Source organism: Melanotaenia boesemani, chromosome 10 (assembly GCF_017639745.1).
Source record: "Melanotaenia boesemani isolate fMelBoe1 chromosome 10, fMelBoe1.pri, whole genome shotgun sequence".
Classification (NCBI taxonomy): domain Eukaryota; kingdom Metazoa; phylum Chordata; class Actinopteri; order Atheriniformes; family Melanotaeniidae; genus Melanotaenia; species Melanotaenia boesemani.
The window spans coordinates 34159866-34183396 of NC_055691.1; the positions used below are offsets into that span (position 1 = coordinate 34159866).

General features: G+C 39.5%; 1 protein-coding gene across 1 annotated transcript in view; it reads left to right on the top strand.

Annotated features, from left to right (window-relative positions):
• Positions 1-23531, top strand: part of LOC121648042 (neural-cadherin-like) — a 72825-nt gene that overhangs the window by 24294 nt on the left and 25000 nt on the right. Inside the window, exons 9-22 of the mRNA XM_041997954.1 lie at positions 912-1082; positions 2383-2555; positions 5870-6037; positions 9060-9309; positions 9637-9764; positions 10185-10371; positions 12436-12579; positions 14386-14669; positions 15183-16791; positions 17494-17587; positions 18362-18546; positions 19488-19717; positions 20177-20454; positions 22361-22575. Coding sequence (XP_041853888.1) covers positions 912-1082; positions 2383-2555; positions 5870-6037; positions 9060-9309; positions 9637-9764; positions 10185-10371; positions 12436-12579; positions 14386-14669; positions 15183-16791; positions 17494-17587; positions 18362-18546; positions 19488-19717; positions 20177-20454; positions 22361-22575 — 4116 coding nt within the window. The remainder of the gene's footprint in view (positions 1-911; positions 1083-2382; positions 2556-5869; positions 6038-9059; positions 9310-9636; positions 9765-10184; positions 10372-12435; positions 12580-14385; positions 14670-15182; positions 16792-17493; positions 17588-18361; positions 18547-19487; positions 19718-20176; positions 20455-22360; positions 22576-23531) is intronic.

Here is a 23531-nt window from a genome sequence, read left to right on the forward strand (position 1 = left end):
CTAATCAGCATGTGGCTAACTACAACACTTTTTAAAATGTTTTATTTTACTATTTATCATACATACCACAACTGATCCAGCAGAATTTTCAGGAATTGATGGTTTTGTGGTTATTTCCAAAATACTACAGACAAGTGCAAAAGCATTTCTTTTGCTCAAAAACAGTCTTATTTACTGGATGTGATTTAGCTTTGACAATTAGCGGGTGTGCCCACATTTAAAGTATGTCCATGCTAATTTTGGTGTAGAAATTAATGAAACAATCACTTAGGCTCTTCTGTATTTTGTATTTATTTATGTAAGATGAATCACTGGCAACCAGTACATTGGCTTCTTCAGATGATTTCTCATTACATAGGGGGATACTTCAAACATTAACCCAATAACTTTCTTTCAAGGGCAACAGAACACTTGAAATTAAGGGGCAGAGGTAACACTAAGAAATGGAATTGGGACAAAAGTGACTCATTATCAAAACTGTTATTCCCAAGAATATCAGTCAAACACCAAAATTTGCATGCTGAGAAACATTTCACTAAATCTGGAAAAGTCTGGTGTGTCTCTTCCGTATTTAATAATAAATAAAAAAATAAAATAAAGAGAAGGAAAATCGAAAAGCTGTTCTGAAGTGGAGTCAACATGTTATTCTGTCAGTCATTTTTCCTCTAAGCTTGCATTCAATCTTCTTCTCTCCAGATTTAATAACAAAGTCACTGCACTTGAAAGGAATGCACAATTTACTCAGAATAAATTCATAATTGTTTACTTGTCTTGATTTATGGATTGATGGATGAATGGACTCAGTTGGGGGAATTGGAAAAGTGCTAAATGGATGAATGAATTTATGTGCAATCATGTGTGTGTGTTTGGCAGGGTTGGTGTACGAGCTGATTATGGTTCTGATTTTGCAGGAGTGATTGTGACAGCCAGGCGCTTTGACAGGGAGCGGCAGAGAGAGTACTCAATTACAGTAACGGCCACTGATTGGGCTGAGGAGCCGCTCATCGGCATCTGTCAGCTCACCATCCAGATACTGGATCAGAATGATAACAGCCCCAAATTTGAGAATTTGCGCTATGAATGTAAGTGTTGAATATACATAAATCATGCTAGTATCCAAGTCCTAAAACTGAGGCAAGAAACTGAATAATGTAGACATAAACAGAGTAAGACTAAGTTTAAGAGGGTTATGTAACATGCCTTGTAATTTGATTGACAGAGTAATTTGAGTAAAAGAGCCTGCATATTAGTTGTCCTCTCCTTTTTAAAGAAAACTATATTTTTTTGCACACTGTACATTGCTAAAACCCTTCTTTTCACCTCTTGTTTAAAATAAAGCTAAAGTAAAATAGTTTAGCTCCTTTAGACTACCCATTACCCTCCCTGTTTTTTTGAGATGTGTTATACTAGACATTAGGCAGGTATTATGCAAATGTGTTCAGTTTTGATGCACAACCCCAAATCCAAAATAGCTAGCAATGTGTGAAGTAATTAAAAATCTCATTAACCAAATTTTTCACAATAGAGCATAAAAACCATCAAATATTTAACATGGGACATTTTGCTCTTTCTTGAATTTGATAGCAGGAACATATTTTGGAAAAGCATTAGGATGGACTAAAAGAAGTTAGCGGTAGTGGTTAGTGATCATAAACAGCTGAAGAAACATGTTGCAACTAATTAGATTTAATGACAACAGCTCATTAAAGTGGTTGAGTTTAAAAGGAGCACCTTAAAGAGGCAGAGTCTCTCTCGAAGCACAAACGTGGAGCAATTACATATAAGAATTTGAAGACTTTGAATATTCTAAGTACATAATATCTAAACTTTCAGAAAAACAGAGGCATAGCTGTGCTCACAGGTCATGGCTTTGGGATCTCAAGCAACACTGCATAAAAAACAGGCCCAATTCTGCCATGAAAATAACCGCATGGGCTCATGTACACTTCAGAAATCAGTGTCTGTGAGAGAGACCCTTCAGCTTGTTATCAACACTCACTTCCAATCCCTGCATCATTAATGGTATGGAGGTGCATTACTGCCTTCAGAACAGGCAACTGACACATCTGGAAAAGAACAATCAAGGCTGAAGCGTTATACAAGTTTTAAAGCATCATGAAATAATAAAATCTCTCACTTCAACATTTGATATGTTTCCTGCATCCCGTTATGAATAAAATATTTGTTTATAAAATTTGATGAGATTCATGAGACCATGACCATACTGAATTTTGGTACAGCTGTTGTAGATAAGAATAGTAAGAAAAACCTGTGTTATAGACAAAGCATTTCAGAAAGTTTAGCTGCAGTGTTTATTTGGGAGAGTAACTCCCTTTGATTGGGTAGCTGAGTACACATTTATTTTTTTTCTTTCCTATGTAGACTTTTTGAGAGAAGACACCTTGGTTGGCACCAGTTTCTTGCGTGTGGCAGCTCATGATGATGACTTCGGCACTAATGCAGCCATCGCTTACTCCATGTCGCTGGAGCAGCCTGAATATCTGCAGGTTAACCCTGTCACTGGATGGGTCTACGTGAACCAGCCCATATCTCAGGTTAGTCTGTGGTTATTAGAAGTCTCTCTGTGAGGCAACACACACACACACAAAGAGCTTTTATCAGACTGTGGCCTGTGGGTCTGTGTCAACAAAGTTAATGAACGAGCCACATCAAAGTGTTTCTGTCTGCAACTACCATTCTGGGGTATGTCTGCTCCCAGAGGTGCTGCATATGAAGATGGAGGCAAACTAATTCAGGCTAAACCAATTATTTAAAACACATTTTAACAAGCTGAGATTTCTGTGGTCATATTTGATGACTACAGTGCAATACTCAGTTATAAAAGACTATTTTAAAGCTTAAAGATCCACTTGTCTGTGTTACATGACTATTGTAATGGATTGTATGAATTTTTAAGAAACCAATTAACTCTCTCAACAACCCTCGTCCACTGTAATTTTTCTGGCTTTGATACACTAAATCCAAGCATTTTTTATCATCATTTATCATCTGAGACCTTGATAAGAAAACTGACAGCATTGTGCGACTTAAGATGAAATTTCGATTTTGAGGCTGTTATCTGGAATTCTTTTTGAAGATTATGCTTGAAAACTCAATTCTACCATCTTGTGAAAAATACTAAGTAAGTCATCCATTCAAGATACAAAGAAATACAATTCCCCTTAAGTTCAATTCAGCAGTTCATTTGGAAAAGAAGGCATAAATAATTCAATAAATCTTAAATAAATCTATTCATTTTCCATACCCACCTATTCCTCTGTAGGGTCATGGGGGTCTGGAGCCTATCCCGACAGCTACTAGATGAGAGGCAGAGTACATGCTGGACAGGTCGCAGTCCTCCGCAGGGCTAAAGAATTATCCTCAATAAAAACTAGCTATAAAGACTAACAGGCTTCCCTTCTCTCATTTCTGTATGTCAGCCAACTGATGTACATCAAGTAATTTAGTTTGTTAGTGTCAGTGATGTAACACGCTTTTTAAATTTTTTATACGTATGTTGTTGATTTTCTCTGGCCTTTCAACACTCTTTTTTTGTTTTCCAGAAATGAGTTGTTCTTTGGTTAGACATTTACTACAGCATCGTAGGGCTGTTTATTATTTAGCACAATTTTTAGCACCCTAGTGTCGGAAGTCCTGGGCGATATTGACTTCATGTCTTCACCACCAACTTCATGCAAAATTTAAAGGTGTGAAGCCCAAAACCTCACAGGCCAATGCTGCTGCATATTTTAGCATGGCTTCAGAAGCTATTTGAATCATCCCACAGTCTTTGTGTTGTATCTATAATCATAAAAGCACCTCATTAAATGTTTAATGTCTCAGTTGGTCCGAGACGATGCTCTATTTTGAATTTCTTATCACTTTCTAATCAAAATCTTATCAACATTAAGGTCCAGTTTTTAATGTTGCATTTATAAGCAGAATTTGCAGCATAATTTCCAGCACTGCAGTGTCACAGTTGTGTTTTCAGTGGGATACGGGGAGAAAGGTTACTGAACAAAGGCAGGTATTTTTATGTTCGACTCTAAGACAGTGCAGCCACAGCCTAAGTGTCAAAACATTGTAGAGTACAGCTCCACAGAGAATTAAGTGGCGGGGATTGAAAAGGTTGCAGTGACTGTACTTTATATGTTCTGGTTGAGTTAAAAAAAAAAAAAAAAAACATTATGCAAATTTAATTTCAAACTTAATTGGATGCTACTGCAGTCAGTCAGACATTTATTTATTTTATGAAGCTGCTTGGTCCACGTTGGACAGTTCAGATTACACTTTCTTAGTTTTAAGGGATTGTTCCAGGAATGGCTAATTTAATTTTGAAACTAATGTAGATCCCTTTTTAGCTGCACCTGGGTAGTAAAATAGTAGTTACTATTTGCATTGATGGTATAATGTAGATCACTGGTTCTCAAACTTGGACGGTCCAAAGGTAAACAAACACCAGTGTATGTTATCTTGGGGGTTGTGGCTCAGAAAGTTTGCGAACCACTGATAAAGATGATATATGTATTTGATATATATCAAATGAGATATAGATTAAATATTACAGCTTTGCAATTATATGTGCATTTTTTAAAAAAGTAGCTGCTATTACGACAGCGTGTTATAGAGTATATGTTTCACAGGTTTTAAGAATAAAGTTGTAATGTTATGGGAATAAACGTTGTAATTTTATGAAAAAAAATAGAATTTTACAAGAAAAAAGGTTGTAATTTATAAGAAAAAGTTGTAATCTTACAAGAAAAAAGTTGTAATTTTACAGGAATAAAGTCGTAATTTTACCAGAGAAAGTCACAATATTATGAGAAAAAATATGGAAATTTACCAGAAAAAAGTCAGAATATTTAAAGAAAAAAGTTGCAATTTTATGTGAAAAAAATCATAATTTTACTTGAAAAAGTTTTATTATTACAAGAAAAAAGGTTGTTATTTTATGAGAAAAAAGTCGTAATTGTACCAGTTCCAGCCATTTCCCTCCTCCAAGTCCGCCTCTTTCTGCAGAATACATTTTTTTTCCAAGTCCTGAGAGCTGCTAATGATAAAGTGGTGCTAATTGTCTCAAAAGTTTAAATATCTTTTGGTTTGTGAAGCCTGTGCTGAAGTACAACTTCACAAAATGCTCCACTGCCCTCATTTTAACAATTTTCATTTTCTAAAACAACTAGTAAAATATTAACTTTTTCTCGTAAAATTACAAATTTATTCTCAAGGTTTTATTGCTTGTATTTAAAGCTTTAAATGGACTGGCCCCCCAATATATTACTGACTGCCTCCAAATTAACACCCCAGCATGCGCTCTGAGGTCCAAGGGTCGGTCCCAGCTCATGGTGCCTAAGACAAGACTTGAAACTAGAAGGGACAGGGCCTTCTCTGTAGTTGGCCCCAGCCAGCCCCTCCATGTCCGATCTGCCGATCTGACAATTAACTGTGTCTTGTACACTTACCTGTTCACACATCAGAATCTATTCTACAGCATCACTACCATCATCTGACAGTTTCCACAGAGCCACTGCTGCAGTGTTAATAACTTATAACACTTTGATTGGTTAAAAATAGCTGAATGTAAGAGACTGCTTATGTGTTGTTTTTTTTTGTAGTTGTTCCAAACCAGCCACGAGTCTAGGAAGAGAAATGTGGACCACAAACCAGGTGTTCTAGAGCAGTGTGTCGTGGGAGCCACTCTCTTTGTTGTTGATTGTATGCATTTTATAACTCTAAACACCTTTTAGACTCAGAAAAACTATGCACAAAAACACTGAATGGAAGGGGGAAAAGCATAAGAGCGAGAAAATTTCATTGATCTTTAATATTATGATTCTTTTAGCAGCTGAATTTTTACTGTTTTCCACAGAGGACCTATATTACAAGGGAAATTATAGCAACTGATGGAGGAAACCGCAGCACTTCGGTGGAGTTGGCAGTCACCATCACTAATGTAAAGAACCAGCCTCCGCAGTGGGAAAAAGACAGCTACAACGTGGTCATCCCTGAGAACACTGCCAGGGACACACCCATAGTGGTATGATGCATGTTAATTTAACTGCTATATAGTTTATATCAGGACACATGCTGTCATGTTTTTTTCTTTTACTATAATTGTTTGCCTGCTATCTTGGATAAGTGCAGAGCATGGGCATTATTTAGACAGTGTACTCTTTATGTGCAGAACACACCTCTGAGAGCTTGTCAGTGCACTGGAAAATCTGTAAACGTGTTATAGTTTGATTCTCTAGGACAAAGCTGACTTTAAATTGCATGTGCCAAGCAAGTTTCATGTCTACATGCTAATTTAATTCATTAAAATGTCTTTGATGTGAAAATATGTAGCTATCAATCAGACAGCAAAATCACTTTTTTCAAGGTCTTTAGAAGGGGAGTCACTTTGAGATAAAGGGTTGTTTCAGGATTTAGACAAGAAGTTTGACTTTCATCCTACTATAGCTCTTACTCAGGTAATCAATCATCACAATTATAATAATCAAAACTTGTCAGAAATGTTGCTTTTTTTCAGACTATAAACCACAAATGCAGCCTGAGCCAGTTCTTGTGGCCTGTGATGTGTGAAGGAATGTTACCTGAGCAACCTCAAAGAGACAGTCTGGCATTTAGGAATAGGCTTATTCCTGTTTTTCCTTTGGATGTAGAGATTGATACTACTCCAAATCTGTAAATTATGAAGCTGTAGCCTGCAGTTAGTTTGTTCAGCTCAACAAAAAGACAGGAAAACAGTTAAACTGGCTTTGTCCAAAGTTAAAGAAACCTGCCTGACAGCAGTCCTGAAACGCACTAATTAACAAATTGTATCTCATTTGTTTTGCCAGATTAACTCTGTTACCAGCTTTTATGCTAAGCTAAGCTAATCGCCTCCGAGCTCTAACTCACACAGACATGAGAGCGGTATCATCTGACTCACGGCAAGAAAGCGAATAAGCACATTTCCCAAAATGCAAAACTATTCCTTTAAGCCCAGAATGATAACCGTCTTTTGCAGCTCACTTGAGCATGAACCAATAGCCAAGAAACGATTAACATGGCTGGCATAAGACCAGAGGCAGGGGCAAGTAGCTGGCTCTCTTCAAACTAAAATAAGCATGCATACTAGCACCTCTACTGTTATGCTATACTTTGTCTCTTTTATTAACACAGGAAAAACATCAAACTGTCATTTTTTAAAAAAAAAAAAATAATAAAAAAAAGGTCTAACTGTGATTTTATGAGAAGTTAAATGCTCTCATTATTTCTTGGCTGGACATGCTGACCTCATGGATTCTTTTTGCAGCTGTGAAATTGCAAAGTGAAGGTTTCTGGCACAGCTTTGCTTGCTTTCAAGGTGCAAGAAGAGGGGAAAAATTGAAGATGTCAACACTGCAGCCTCACACACAGCATTTAAAGAATTAGTTGGGAAACTACGCTTATTTGCTTTCTTGCAGGGAAAATCAATATCAATTTTGTGTGTGTCCATTTGATACGCTGCCGGTTACCCCATAATTTCACAGTAGCAGTCAAAACTCCTGCAAAACAGCATGAAAAACAACTTTATTAGTCTACCACGTTTCAGACTGCAGCATTAACTGGGCCATCATTAAACAGCCAATACGTGGCATTCTAAGAGAAGCAAATAATTTAAAAAAAGAAATTATTAAATTATACATACATATATATATATATATATATATATATACACACATATATATATATAGATGGATGCTGGATGGCTGGATGGATAGATAGATAGATAGATAGATAGATAGATAGATAGATAGATAGATAGATAGACATGTGTGTGTGTGTGTGTGTGTGTGTGTGTGTGTGTGTGTGTGTGTGTGTGTGTGTGTGTGTGTGTGTGTATAAACTTAAAATGTTGTGTTGAAATTGAAATACAGCATTTAGATTTCTTTCTTCTTCTCTATAGATTGGTGTTCCCACCTCTTAGGTTGAGCTGAAGCATGACAGTGCCTTTAGAAACTGAAGATTAAATGTATTGTTTTTCACTGAATAGTTCTCACATTTTTCATTTTTCATCATTTCACTTTGCAGAGCAGCTGTGAAGTGATCCTCTTAGCAATATGTCTTAGCGCTGCATGTTTCCTCATGAACTCCACATAAACGTATTTACTCTTACTATTGATATAATCTCATTTTCTAGAATCGAAGCATGTGGCATTTTGGCATTAGTTCTTTTTTTTGGGCATAAATGTTGCCATCAAAAAGGTTTGACTGAGATATTGCTGAACTCTTAACCTGCTGGTAAGTCTCTCAGATCAGAAAATCCTTTTTTTTTCGAACCTTCATATGGAGAAAATGAATTTCTTCACGGCACTAGTTAAGAGTAAATTTCAATCCTATCAAGTTTATTTGTCTTAAAACTACTAAAGCTCTACTGAGAAACTAGCAGTAGAAAGAAATCAACAATGTAATGTTTTCAAGATATAATAAAAGAAAGAAAGTATAATTCCCCTGTGGTTCATATATTATTTGTTCATTGAGGTATATATATATATATATATATATATATATATAGTATATATATATATAGAACAGAATAGAGTAGAATGTTATTTGTCATTGCAACAAGTGCAACGAAATTACAAAGCTCTCCAGTAAGTGCAAAACAGAATAAAATATAATAAACAACAATCATAATAAATATATATATATATATATATATATATATATATATATATAGCTAGTTAGCTAGTTTTGGGGATGTTTTATGACAATTATTTATTACAAGTGTTTCTGAGGTTTTGACCACTGCAGAGTGGAAATCACTGTTCAACCATTGGGGTGTTAAATGAAAAGGTATAAGATTGCTATTGATCCTTTCTTCAGGAAAGAAAGTAACTGATTCTTTAAGAGTATTAGGTGGTATCACAGGGACTGAGACAATCGTTATAATTTATAAGCAAATTTCTTATTTATCCATCAAAATATGCATGAGAACTTTGCTTTAATTATATTTCACAGTGTTCCTGCCTAATTTTGGAATAAGCTGGGACTCCGGCCAGGAAAAGGTATGATCAGCTTGTGTATTTTTTCAGACCATCAAGGCAACCTCTCAGCTGGGTGACCCAAGAGTGACCTACAACCTTGAGGACGGGATGGTACCTGAAACCAACATGCCAGTTCGTTTCTACCTCTCCCCCAACCGGGAAGATGGCAGCGCGTCCATTCTGGTGTCAGAGCCACTGGACTACGAGACCACTTCCTTTTTCTCTCTCCAGGTCCGGGCGCAGAATGTTGCCGCAGTGCCTCTCGCTGCTTTCACAAGAGTTTATGTTAATATTACAGGTATTACCACATCTATTCATATGAAAGCTTACAACCCATCATTGTGTTTTTGCAATGCATTTTCAGCACTAAAACATATTTGTCTCTGGTGTGACAAAAACATCAGTCTTCCTAAAAGCATCACTTAAATACTTGACAACCTTATTATCATGTAGCTGTTTGTTACATATTCTGTCTCATTAATCTACATGTTAGGATGTCGCCAGCCACACTGTATGACTCATGTCTTGCATGATTACAAAGGCTAGAATTTAGAAAAGTTGTTATTACAAAGCCACTGTGTGGAGATGAAATAATAATTTTGCAATTAATATATTCTATTCAAAGATGTCAATGACAACGTGCCATTCTTCACATCCTCCATCTACGAGGCTTCAGTAACAGAAGGAGCCCAGATTGGGACTTCGGTTCTCCAGGTGTCTGCACACGACAAAGACCTGGGTCTTAACGGCGAGGTTTGTGGCGATCTGTTTGTGTTCATGTTGTGGAAGAACAAGAAATGAAAAGCTTTAACAAAAATCTCTTCAGCTAAATCCACTGAGGGCTGTTTCCTTGCTAAACCATCCATGTCGGTGCAGACAGAGCTTTATGTAACATCACTCTCCACTCCCTCCAGTGTGGGAGCTTTTGTTCCACTGTTGTCAAAGTATTGAAGAAGCTGTGTCGAGAGTGGCTGTTATCAGCTGTCAGAATCAGTGTGACAATATTGGTGGAACAGACTGTATGAATAGGGTTTAATAAGGAGACAGACTCAGGAAAAATGATGGAGACCTCTTGGCCATTTTCAGATACAGCTCTTTTAATTTCTCATTTTTCTACATGCTGCCTGAAAGTATGAGATAGCTTACACTTTTCAAATCACCTGTGCTCCACAGATCACTTACTCTCTGCTTAATGACAGCAGTGGGGACCACCGTTTGTTTCGTATTGACCCAAAACATGGAATCATCTACACAGAGGCTGTGTTTGACCGTGAGGCTCGTAGCTCGTACTTGCTGGAAGTTCAGTCAGAGGATGGCCAAGAGTCAGCACGGCCTGGCAAAAACAAACAGCCCAACACAGGTGAGGGTGGAAAGACTGGTGCATGAATGGACAGATATTTGGATGGCTGAAGTAGTAAAAAGAAATCTGGACTTGAGTTTCTATTTGCAACATTATATTTGAATAGATGTTTCTTCACTGTTTTTGACCGTGGGCGTGTTTTTCAACATGTAAGTTCTCTTCCTTAACAAGGACTGGAAGCTTTATGAGGGGGATTGTCATTATTTAAATGACTGGCACATGCTCCCCTTTCATAAAACAGGAAACCATTTTCAGCTGCTCATTTGTTTCACTTGTGGGCTGTCTAGGAACAGATTTTCAAACCAGAACAGTGTTACTGGTTGTTTCTCTTTCTTTGACAATAACTCACCATAATGAGTTTGAACACAGACAGAGGAAGTAACAAGCCATGCTGAATCAGATCGACAACAACAGATGAGTGTAGTTTAAAACTTTTGTCAGGAGTTTCTATATGTAGTGGGTACATGGATCCTCCTGATAAAGTAGACTTGACTTCTGCTTCATAGAAATGTGGAACAGACAGTTTGAAATTTAAGAAAGTAGACTGAAACTATTCTTGTGTCTGTGCTGTGCATGAAATTTGGGTTATCATGGCAGGCAGGCAGGAAGCTGTTAGAAGCAGCTAGCTAGGCTATAGCTGTTTGGCTGCCAAAAACAAGACTGAAAAATTAAGTAAAATGTTAACGACTGCTAAGCTTTACTGGTAGGTGAGTTTTCCACTTTGGAAAAAGTCAGTTTGCTGTTTAGTTGTTGTTGTTCCAAGATTAACTAAGCTATAAACTGCTGGTTTTATTCTTCATAACATAGTGTCATATTGTTAGTCCTTTCATTTCACTCTCAGTTTCTCAGATTGATGGATTCTTATCCGTTTTTTAGTCAAACCAGAGTTGACTAGAGTGACCTCCTGCCTGTAAATAAGGTTTTAATAATAGAATAAACTGCATTGCTTTTCCCTGTAAGCCTAAAGGGCAATTCTAAACATCTATAGCTCTAAACCATGAACCTCTGTGCCCTGTCTTTTAAAAAGACTGCATTGGTTTACAGTCACACCTTGGGATTGACTTTAAAAAAGGAATCTTAATTTGATTTATTCCACAGCCATGACCAGACAGCCTAACACCCTTCCATGTGAAAACAGCTCAGAGATTTACTGGTATTCTCTTATTTTTGTCCCAAACCTTCTCTTGTACTGGTTTTAATTGTCACTGTTCAATATTTAACTTGTACAGTTTGTTTGTTTGTTTGTTTATCATGCTCTGTCTGTGACATTTCGGCAGCCAGAAAAAAATTCAGTCTGTATCTACAGTGATGTAATATGACATTTGTGTTCAGAAGTGGGCCTTTTGCATGTATTTGTAAAGCTGGCATTATGGGTAGCGGGTGATGTTTTGGAGCAGCAAAGCCCTCTCTCCAGGGTTGCCAGGGCTGCTTAGCATTTCCAATGAGCCTTAGCTGTGTCTACATATCTGCCACATCCAGAAGGGCTCATCTGCACTGCAAACATTACCTGCCTCTCTGACACCTCTGCGATGCACCAAAAGCAGGAGGGAATTATAAAAAAAAAAAAAAGCCAAGAAAATAAAGCCACATTCCACCATCATCATTTCTGAAAGCAGTTCCAAATTAACATGTCACCAGTGTGCTTTCTGAGCAGATAATTTACTCTTTCTAGCTAAAGAAATAAACAGTGTAATGAGGAGGGAACAGATAAGACAAAAACACTTGTCATTTTCTGAGTATTTAACCTTTTCAGAAGAGAGTTTCTGTATCTACTCACAGCAAAACAGTAGCTGGTGAAGAGGTTATTGTCAGCCCTGGTGAAAAAGTAGATGAATAATATATGTAAAATGCACTTTGCAAATAACATTCAGTCTGATTTTTATGTCATTGGTAAATTGTGTTAAGTGAAATGCCTCTTTCCATCTAAACAAAGAAAATGAAATGTAGAATTAATAAAGAGATGCGATGAGAATAACACATACTGTGTGGTGTTAGTTGAGTTGTGGGTGTGTATGTGCTAGTGTGCAGTGCTGTTTAATCTTCTTGCCATTCTCATTCTTGCAGACACAGCGTATGTGAGGGTTTTCATCAGCGACGTCAACGACAACAAGCCTGTCTTTGCTCAGCGGCTGTATGAAGTTGGTGTTGACGAGAATGCAGATGTGGGCCTGGCTGTTGTCACTGTTAGTGCTAATGACGAGGATGAAGGTATGTTTGATGAAGCGACAGACTGGCGCGGCAACAAGGTGATTTTACTGATGCCATTTCTTAGATCTAAAGGTTAAAGAAGCTAGCCAACCAGAACATACATTAAAGTTTTTGTGAAACTTTACAGAGGTTTGTGGATTTCTTTATCCTTATCCACGCTCTCTGTCTGGCAGTAACAAAATTCTTTTTGACTGTCTATCAGTCAGTTTTTAATTAAGCTGTGTGCCAAACAGACACCCTTCTTTTTTTCTTTTTTTTTTCAATATTGTATGTATTTGTAGCAGTACGCATGAAGTACCCCTGGGGGCAGACTTTTTCAATCTGGCCTGAGCTCTGCAAAAATTATGTTGTTGCAATCAAGCAGTGTTCTAGATTTAGTAGTCATTTAAGTGCTTGGTAGCACATTTGTTCCAAAAAGAGTGACATGCTCCCACACAGTAGGTGGGCGGGATTTAAGCAATAAAGCAGTTGCTCATCCTCTTTTCAGCAGTAGCCTAAGATCCTTTTATTGGGAATGTTTAGGTCCGTTAATCAAGTATTTATGGAGAGCGGGGGTGCTGGTTAGACTGGGCTGCAGCACTAATGATGAAAAGCTGTAGAATAAAACCAACCCCCAACATTAGAGTTACAATACTGTTGCACTTGTACATTAGAGACCATGCTCAATCTGTCTTGTTTAAAGACTGCACCCTGGGTCTGACTGCTGTAAGCCTGCCAGAGCCCTGTGGGAGACAGGAAGCATTTTGTCAGTTAGGGCTGTGTTAATAGAGCAGATTAGTGTATTTACATGGGATTTTAGCTTTTTTAACCCAATGGGATGATTGAAAGCAAAGACTGTATGTTCCAGAAGATTATCTCATCTATTCCAATGTTAAAACATCAGATTGATGAAAACACAGTGGATAAGTTCAGATATTGACTTCCCCTTTACTAAACTACATCCCCCAACCTCAACCAAGCCTTAAACTCATTCCCCAGAGGGCACTGTCGGGGTGCATTATACTGCCTTCCACTCTCATTACTTTTTCCTGCACTCACTTTCTTTTTTTTAATTAGTATCTGATTAAAGTCGAGGAGACAAAGTACAAAGTTTCCATTTAATTAAGTAATCAAAACAAGAAAGGTTTACATGAAAATATACTAATCTTCAAGTCTTGGATAAAATGAGTGTAATACCCTTGTGGGTTTACCATTCTGCTGTTGCAAGACTGCAACAACTTAAAGTTAAGAAAAAAAGCAACCAGCCATAGATGCAAATACCTCTTGAATTATTATTATTTTTTTTTTTTTTTTTTTTTTTTTTTTTTTTTTAACCTGTCTTGTGCAGCATCGTTGCAAACAGAATGAATGTCTGGCTGCTGTCTGGTGCTGGGCAATTTTACTCTATCAAGCAGGGATTTATACTACATGTATAAAGTCCCTCTTGATGACATGAAAAACTTTATTAAATCAGACTCTTAATGCTGGACTCGACCGGAGGGGACAGAGAGAGAGAGAGAGAGAAAAGAAAGTAGAAAGAAGAGGGAGGGGAGAGAGAGGGACAGAAAGGGTGTGGGGAGTGCGGGTGGGGACTTGAAACATCATACAGAAGACCATGTAATCCATACTACTTACAACATATATAGCTACGATCATCCTAGCCAGTAGGTCATTACACAACTAGTTGATAATAGTAACAATAATAATAATAAGAGTAAGAGTAATAATAATAATAAGAACAGAAATAATAAAAAAAATTAATAAAAATACCTCTTGAATTATAACGACATACCTTTCTAATCACGCTTTTTGTGACACCTGCCACAGGGGCCAATGCCAAGCTGCGCTACCAGATAACTTCTGGCAACAAAGGTGGTGCTTTTGACATCGAACCAGAGGTTGGGACAATCTTTATTGCACAGCCACTGGACTATGAACAACAAAAGCGGTACAAGCTACTGGTGCTGGCCTCAGACGGGAAGTGGGAAGACTACGCTGCTGTTGTAGTCACTGTGGTTAATAGGAACGATGAGGCACCTGTGTTCTCCATGAATGAGTACTATGGATCAGTCACAGAGGAGCTTGATGGATCACCTGTGTTTGTATTACAGGTGAGAGACCAATACGTTTGATGGAAAAAGAAACTAAAACATTAATCCATATATATCTTTAATTGTCCAATGAGCCCTCTCTTTTTAAAAACATCCCTCTTTCAAACTTTGCTCTTAGAGGTTTATATGGCAACTAAATAATTGTTGCATTTTTTTCTCCTGACATGTTATTTCAGTTTATCTACTGCTGCTGTTTCACCCTAGCTCAAAACATTATAGAATTTTAACTCTGTTCATTTGCAGAGACAGCAGTGATGGATTTTGTGTGGGGAATTCAACAGTGAGGCTGTCAGGCCTACTCTCCGGCCATATGCAGGAAACATGTCTGATCAGAGCTCACTGCTTTAATTTAGGTGGTCAGAAAAATATGCAAACACCTACATGAGCTGTCTAAAACAAATCCAAAGCAAAGAGGACTTGGGCGGTGGTTGAAAGGAGATAAGAGGAAGCAGTAATTTGGGTTTGAGTGGATGTGTGAAAACCCCTTTTCTTAGGAAGTCTTTATCTCTGCAGGTGACGGCCACTGACCCGGACAAAGATGCAGACCAGGATGCCATTCGGTACTCCATCCATGGTCAAGGAGCAGAGTCATATTTCATGATCAATGACATCACAGGGGAGATGTATGCTCAGCGTACCATGGACCGGGAAGAGCGTGCTGTCTGGCGTTTTGTTGTCATGGCGACGGATGAAGAGGGCGAGGGACTCACTGGGTTTACAGATGTTATTATCAACGTGTGGGACATCAATGATAATGCCCCCACCTTCTCATGTGCACCTGATAACTGCCTCAGCAATGTGGCAGAGAACTCTCCTCCTGGAACATTCGTGGTGGAGATGACAGCGGTAGATCTTGATGATGCAGCCGTTGGTCAAAACGCCATCCTCACTTACCGGATTACAGAGAATGCAATTAATTCAAATAAGGCTGACCTTTTCGCTATTGATTCTAGCACTGGCACCATATCTGTGGCAGCAGAGGGTTTGGACCGAGAGCTTGCTGACAGACACCACCTGGTAGTGGAGGCCAGGGATGGCGGAGGTATGACAGGTACAGCAACTGTAACGATTGTTGTAACAGACATCAACGACCATGTGCCAAGATTTAAGGACGATTGGTGTGGTGCTCGTGTACCTGAAAGCACACGTGAAGATGCTTCCCTTCTGGAGCTGAGTGCTGTGGACCCTGATGATGGCACATATGGACAGCTGGCGTTCAGTGTGGTGGCAGGAGATTCAGAGCAACGATTCTACATGGTTAGTCACAGACTGGAGCAGATGGGCACTCTGAGGCTGAGGAAAAAGCTGGACTTTGAGCAGCCAGGGGAGCAGCGGTTTAACCTCAGCATCAGGGTAGAGGATTCTGACTTTGCCAACATCATCCACTGTCTGATTCTGGTGGAGGATGAGAATGACAATGCCCCTGTGTTTACACCAAGCTCCCACTTGCTCTCCCCTTTGTCTGAGGATGTGGCTGTGGGGACCAGTATAATTCAGGTCGTGGCCACTGACTCTGACTCAGGCCTTAATGGGAATGTTTTGTACAGCATTCTCCCCCAGTCAGACCCATACGGGCATTTTTCAGTCAGCCGTGCCGGCGTTGTCACTGTCGCAAAGCCGTTGGATAGGGAGACAGTGGCAAGTTATGAGCTGGTTGTCATGGCGACAGACCGTGGTACACCAGCGTTGACTGGCAGTGTTACGGTCCACTTGCCATTGCTCGACATGAATGATAACGGGCCAGAGCTGGAGACAGCCTACATGCCTGTGCTGTGGGAGAACGGTCCAGCACCTCAAGTGGTCTGGCTTAACCAGAGCTCAACTCTGCTTCACGTTGTGGACAGAGATTCCCCTGAGCACGGGCCTCCTTTCTTTCTCTCTCTACCCTCAGTTTACTCTGCTGATTTCCACCTCTTGGACCACGGGAACGGCTCTGCCACGCTCACCACCCTGCGGAGATTCGACAGGGAAAGACAGAAAGAGTTCCACTTACCGGTGATAATGATTGACAGTGGCATTCCCCAGATTACAGCAACAAACACTCTCACCATCACTATTGGTGATCATAATGACAATGCCCACCAGGCAGGAGAAAAAGATGTCTATGTGCATACCCGTAAGGGTGAGTTGCTCGCCTACCCTCATTTCATTCTTTGCTTTTTCTTTTGCTTCAGAGTTTTGCACTGCAGGCAGAGCTTTACTGAGGAGAAACTGAGGCTACAACTAAAGGGAAGTTATCACTGCTCAGTGTAGTCTGGAATTCATAACTGTGCTTCAATTCTACCTGTTTTGTTATGGTAATGACATCAACATTTTCTTAAGCTGTAAGCACATTCTTCCATTGCTAGCCCTTTTCCTAAAGCCCTTATAAACTTCACTTTATTGCAAGGATCATCATTCTCTTTTTGTCTTTTTTTATGCCCTCCTCCAGGTAAGTTGGTTAGGTACTTTGGCTTGTTAGTGTTTTGATCCTACACAGAACTACATGGCAGTTTTGGTAATTGTGGGAAACAGAAGCACCGTGACTCATCCAGGCTGCCATTGTTTACTCAGCTGCAGTACTCTGGCACTGCAGGTCGATAATAACATAATCCATACTGAGATAGCCTCGCTTCCTTAAGCCCCTCGCTCTCTGAAGTGGAGCACTGAGAGCCTATTCATTCCAGCAGTGGGACTCTACAGTTATGAGCATAATAAGTAGAACAGAACACAAGAATGCAAGATAAGGAGAAGAGAGGGACGAAAAGATAAGTGTTGGCATCAGCAGATTTTGTCCTGACTGAACCAATGTGTGTGTGCATGGGTGTGTGTTTACCTTGAACAGGAAGGATGGCAAATGCAGTACTAGGGAAGGTGTATGCCCCAGATCCAGATGACTGGGACAACAAGACCTACACTCTGGAGACAAGTGCAGCCAAGTAAGAGCTCACTGCTAAACTAATGTTTTTTTTTTTTTTTTTCTGAAAGCCCCCAGATCTCTAAATGAACAGGGGTATCCTAAAGCCACAAAGCACCAAAACTACTGACGAAGTGTAGAATTTGAACAATAAAGAGGATGTGGAATCAGTGATGAGACGGAATTTACCCAATGATGCCTCTGTGGATGATATCGCTTGTCTTCAAATGCGCCAAACTGGTTTTTCTTCTAATCTCAAATGCAATTCCCTGGGCTCTCATATGTGCCACACTTTTCGCTGAGATTTTAATAATTTTCATCATCAGTAATTGCCACTCTGGAAACTACAATCAAATTCAAGCAAACTAAGGAATCTCGATCAGCCTGCATGACATTCTGGAGACGAATCAGCCTATTGGAGCACGTTTTAACAACATCAGGGACCTTGTGCAGCTATTCAGTATTCAAACTTTCATAATCAGATTAGAAATACCAACTGGATATTTGTTTTATTCATACACCAAATTCTGACAGTTACCATGACAACTACCAAGCCTCCTTAGGAGCTTAAGGAGCCAAAGATTTTTTTATTCTCTCATCTTTTTCTTGCTGTCAGTTTTTGTTTTTCTTCTTAATCCACATCCAGTTTTTCTGGCCTAAACCCAGTTATCACTGACCAGTTCTCTGTTTGTCTTTCTGCCAAGAGCCACAGAAACAAATGCAGCCACTTGTCTTTTATTTTCCTTCTCTGTCATCTTTCACTGAAAGACTCCCTTCCCTCCTTTTCCTCTCACAGGTATTTTAGTTTGAACCAGAGCTCAGGAGTGCTGACCATCCGACAGAGCACTCCAGCAGGCAGCTACTGGTTGAGGGTGGAGGTTTCCGATGGGGTGTGGCCGGATGTGATCTCAGGAGTAAGAGTTCATGTCAGGGAGCTGGAGGAAAAAGCCATCCTGTCGTCCGGCTCATTGCGTTTGACAGGTAACGTTTGCAGCAACATTGACTCACCTGATAGCACAAATTCTGTTTTAATTTTAATTTCCCAGAATTTCTGCAGCTTAGCAGATGGAAAGATGCTGCAAATCACTTCACCTGTTACTACATGACCTTACCACTTTAAGTAAATAAATAAATAGATAGACAAATACTAATAAAGCCTCGCAGTTTAATTCCTAGTCTAAATCTTCCCTCTGAAAAAAAAGGTGAATTTTCTTGTTGCCGAAGCTGATTTTAAAAGAAACAATGTCTGCCATCAGCATGAATAAATTGGTGCTTTTCATTGAATGATTATCAGGTTGTCAATCCAGTTAACTCTGAAATAACAGGCTGTCAGATGTTTTATTCTAATCGCATTGTTTAACATTTCTAAGCATTGTAAAGCCACAGTTCACACTGCTTGTTCATAACACTTTTCTTTTTCTTCTTTGCTGAGACTGAAGTTTAAGTTTGTGTGTTCATTTTTCTGACAGTCTCTCAGATCATCTAAGTTATAAAGGTCAATTTGGAAGTGTCAGGTAAAGTCCTTGACATTTAAAAAGCCATTCAGTGAATGGAGTCAAAGACTGTTATAGATTCCTCTGACTTCAAGTCATTATCTTATTTGAGAGATTAAAGATGACGGCTGAAATTCACCAGATATTACTAGGAGGTTGCACCCCAAATGTGATTGATTTTTCCAGTCATTATAATATTTTGTACATGGCAGTTTGTCATGGGGACTCTAACTTTATGTCGGTGAGGAAACAAACGATTTATACTGGGCTGCATCAAGACTCAGGAAATGGATCAATAGAGGTAGATGTTAGGCTGTCTCTGATGCTAATGGAAGCAGGAACTTCATGGACTTTGATCAGCTCTGTAGTTGTCATTGAAGAGTCAGTAGTTCTTCTGTCATGAGCCTATATTCTCTTTGTCTCCTGAAGGCATTACAGCGAGAGAGTTTATCGACACTAACGTTGAGGGGAAGAGTCGACTGGAGGCGTTCTGGGACTTCCTGTCTGAAACCCTATCCGTCAGACCAGGAACTATCAACATTTTCAGCATAGCAGACGTAGAGAAGAAAACAGTGGACATCCATTTCTACGTGCTAACTGATAATGGATACTTGCACCCAGAGAAACTGCACAGTATCCTCGCAGCACATAAAAAGAAGGTGTGTATATACTATCCTGTCAGACTGATAGAGATCAGTGTTCATAAATCAAGTGATAAACTTGGGAGCTAAAGGGGAAAAGATAACAAGGCCTCTTTTTATCTGCCCTTTTACTCTCACACCAACTTTCTGTCTGTTTGCTGCCTGACCCTGTCATGTCTTTTGTCTCTCATTCAGTTATCAATTTCTCTTCCTGTTTCTGTGATACACTTTCTTTCCACCATGTTGCCATCCTGAATCAATGTGGTTATCATTCCTCTGTAACATTTATGCTGACGGCCTTGTCTTCTTCTTTTGCATGAATTATGAAGGCAATTTATCTCTATGAATGTACTGCTGCACTATGTCTTGCACGGCACAAAATTTTGGGGTAGAAATATCCATTTTCTTTTCTGCCAATTAATGTAACTCCCATTTTTGTCTCCCACTACTGCTCCCCCCTTCCATTTCCCTCTGCAGCTGCAGTCAATCCTCCGCACGTATGTGAGCCAGGTGCAGGTTGATGAGTGTGTGCGCACAAGCTGCAAGACATCCGGTGGCTGCTACACACAGTTAAGCATCAGTGACTCACCCACCTTGATAGACTGTGGCGCTTTATCCCTGGTCTCAGTGAAAGTTACATCCTCGGCTGTGTGCGGCTGCGCTGCCAGGGAATTGACCCACCAACCCTGCTCCTCCTATCCCAGTAATCCCTGCCTAAATGGGGGAACGTGTGTCGATACCCAGAATGGATACAGGTGAGAGGCATGTCTGCAGCTGGACTTAAGTTGAAATAGGCTCTTTGAAAGATAGAAGGGTTAGACTTAATAATTTCCTGATGTGCTGCAGTCTCTAGTCCTGCTAGAACTGCCCGGAACAGTGATTACTCGCAGTGTCCCTAAAGACCAAGTGGTCTTGAACTACTCTTTAGAGTTGTAAGCTGTAAGTAGAAGAAGGCTGATTTTCAAAAAGGTTGAATCAGTGTTTCAAATTATTCTGGAAACCTTACTGTCCATATTCAGTATTTGCAATGATGAGGTATCTGGTGTTATAACCTTTAAATTTTCAATTTGTGGCAAGTGTAAATCTTCTCAGCAGGTGTTATACAAAGAATGTATCAAGGTTATAGCCGGCGCTGGAATATTAACCTTAAATATTGATAAATGCCTGTAGTCAGTTTGAGGGCATTCACCTCCAAGTGTAAAGGTCTCTGCAGCCTTTTGCTGAAAAAATGCATGCATTTCATTTCATGCACATACTAATGCCCAGATTAAATAAATATAGGGCAAAAGGATTATTTCAAATCTGCCCCCTTCTATGCTCACAACTTTTAAAATCTCATTTAATGCCATTTACATGAATATGCAATTTTGTCAAAGGTCAGGTCTTCAGAGACGGCATGTACAGAAAGTATTACCTAATTATTCTTTAAATTGTCTCTGCTGCAACTTAAGCCCATGGGAAACCCATGATGATTTCTCATGGAATGGACTGCGTATGCCTTGATGTGAATGCAGTCCAGCCATAAGGCATTCAATTGTTACTCCAATCCTTTGTTACAGGAGCTAAACGGAAATCCTCAGACAGCAGCTAATCAGATATTGTCAGTCAGAAGTGAGAAAAACAGGCCGTGTCCATCCTGATTTGAACTAGCGTTGCTCTCATGAGCCACATGAAAGAGCAGCAAAAGAGCGAGGTGCTGTGCTCAGTGTTTACATATTTATGCATAAGGCTACACTCCGACTAAGCCGTCCCTTTTTGCTGCATATGGATCAGTATTCTTGACATGTGTTGCCCCTTTGCACAATAAACAGTGGTGGGAGAAACAGCCTCATACAGACAGCCTTTTTCAGACATTGCATGAAAATAGATGGCTTTGACATTATCAGCAAAGCCAGCTTGTCTCACATGCCTGCAGTAGAGAGGACAGGATGAGATCAACCAGTCCCCTCAATCCTTGCCGTCGTTTTGACTGAATGGGCTGTTTGTCACCACCACATGTATCTCCACCTTTATGCCATTCATTTTTGCTAGATTAGATTTACCAGTTCGGTCTTCTGCACAAACAGATTCGAGAGAGCCACGAATAACGTTTAATTTCCAGTTTGCGCAAGAACAGTGATCCTTAACTCTAAAGCTCTAATCAAAGAAGATAAGTACAAGTGGAGGCAATTTAGCTGTGTGTTTAATACCTTAAAATTGAGAAGAAGGTGGCGGAGGATAGTAGAAAAAAGTCAGTGATGGCTTGACACGTAGAAAAGTGAGAGAAATAGATTTAATTATCTCCTAACAAAAGGTATGTGATGTGGCGAGCATGAACAGTCCCTGGGTAGTTCGGTTCAGACAGCTGTGATAGATAAGGAATAGACCGGAGAAATGTTGTGTTCATAGCTAATTGATTTAATATAGAACTGAATATTCAGGGACTTTGTCGCTAATGCAAACAGCTGATTGATAAAAGTGCTCTCTCCACTGTCTGTTGACAGCCAGTGTGTTTGAGCAAAGTCAGATCCCAGCCTGTGTGAATCAACAATCATGTCACGTTTTCCAGAGAGTCAACAATGTGAAGATTTCTTAGAGCTCCAAAACTGACTGACACTGATTATTTCTTTCCCCGTGTTTTGTCCTGATTTTTCTCACTTTCTTCCCTCCTGTGTGCTACAGGTGCCACTGCCCCCCGCAGCTTGAGGGTCCAAATTGTCAGCAGACGATTCTTAGTTTCCTTGGCAACGGTTATGCCTGGTTTCCTCCCATAAGGCCATGCTTTGATAGCCATCTTTCACTGGAGTTTATGGCAGAGGAAGATGACGGACTGCTGCTGTATGCTGGCCCGCTGGCCACTCTTTTACCTGGGGACAGTGAAGACTACATGGCAATAGGTAAAGAGTCTGGATAATTAGATGTGTGCCAGGGGGGCTTCTGAGCTCTAAAACTTGGAACTTAATTATGTGTGTTTAATTACTTGGTGAAAGCTGATGAGAAGCAAATCTAAGGCAAATTTTATTTTTTAGTGCAGTGAGGCATATTAGCATTCACTCAAGTGAGATATTCAGCAAGTACTTAATGTGATGCTTCACTGACAACCCAGTTTCATCATTAAAAGTCTCAGTATTACTCTGTCATGTGTACCCCAGTTCAGTGTCAAAGCAGCACTCAGGCTATTGAACAGACTCTGTTGCTTTTAGACATTCAGTTACTTCATTCCAGCCCATATTAATGGTCCTGCCTGCTCACTGCTCAGGAATGTCAGCAACCTTTCTCTGACAAAATTCTTTGCACCCTAAAGTATCACCGATGCAGACATCACCTCTTCCTAATTTATTTTCTTCTTATACTTACACGATTTGGGATACCAGAGGGTTTTGAAGCATGCCACAGGACATTTGCTCTTCATGAAAAAGCAAGATTAACGATGAGCAAGAGAACTTCGTTATAAGCAAGAGAACTTCTGTAAACATATGAAAAATGCCAACATTTATGTGTATTTTTTATTTTAATCCTAAACTGGTTCACGGTGAAGTACAACTAATGGCTAAACCCAGTCACAGATACATATTTTCATCATTTACTTGGTAGTCCTGCAAATGAATATCTGAGAAACTCCGATTTATTCTTACTGACAAAGACTCACTAATGTGGGCTTTCCAAGTGAAGAGCAGCAGTAAATATTTAATAAAGCTAAACCAAGGGATTTTGGAAAATGACAACAAAATATAAAAAGTCTCATTAATTGTTTGGAAAAAGTGGTACAGTATGACAAGAAGGATATTTCACTGCAACCCTGTGAGAGCTAAAAAGCACTTAAGCAGTGTCATTTCTGGTACTTTTTTTTTCC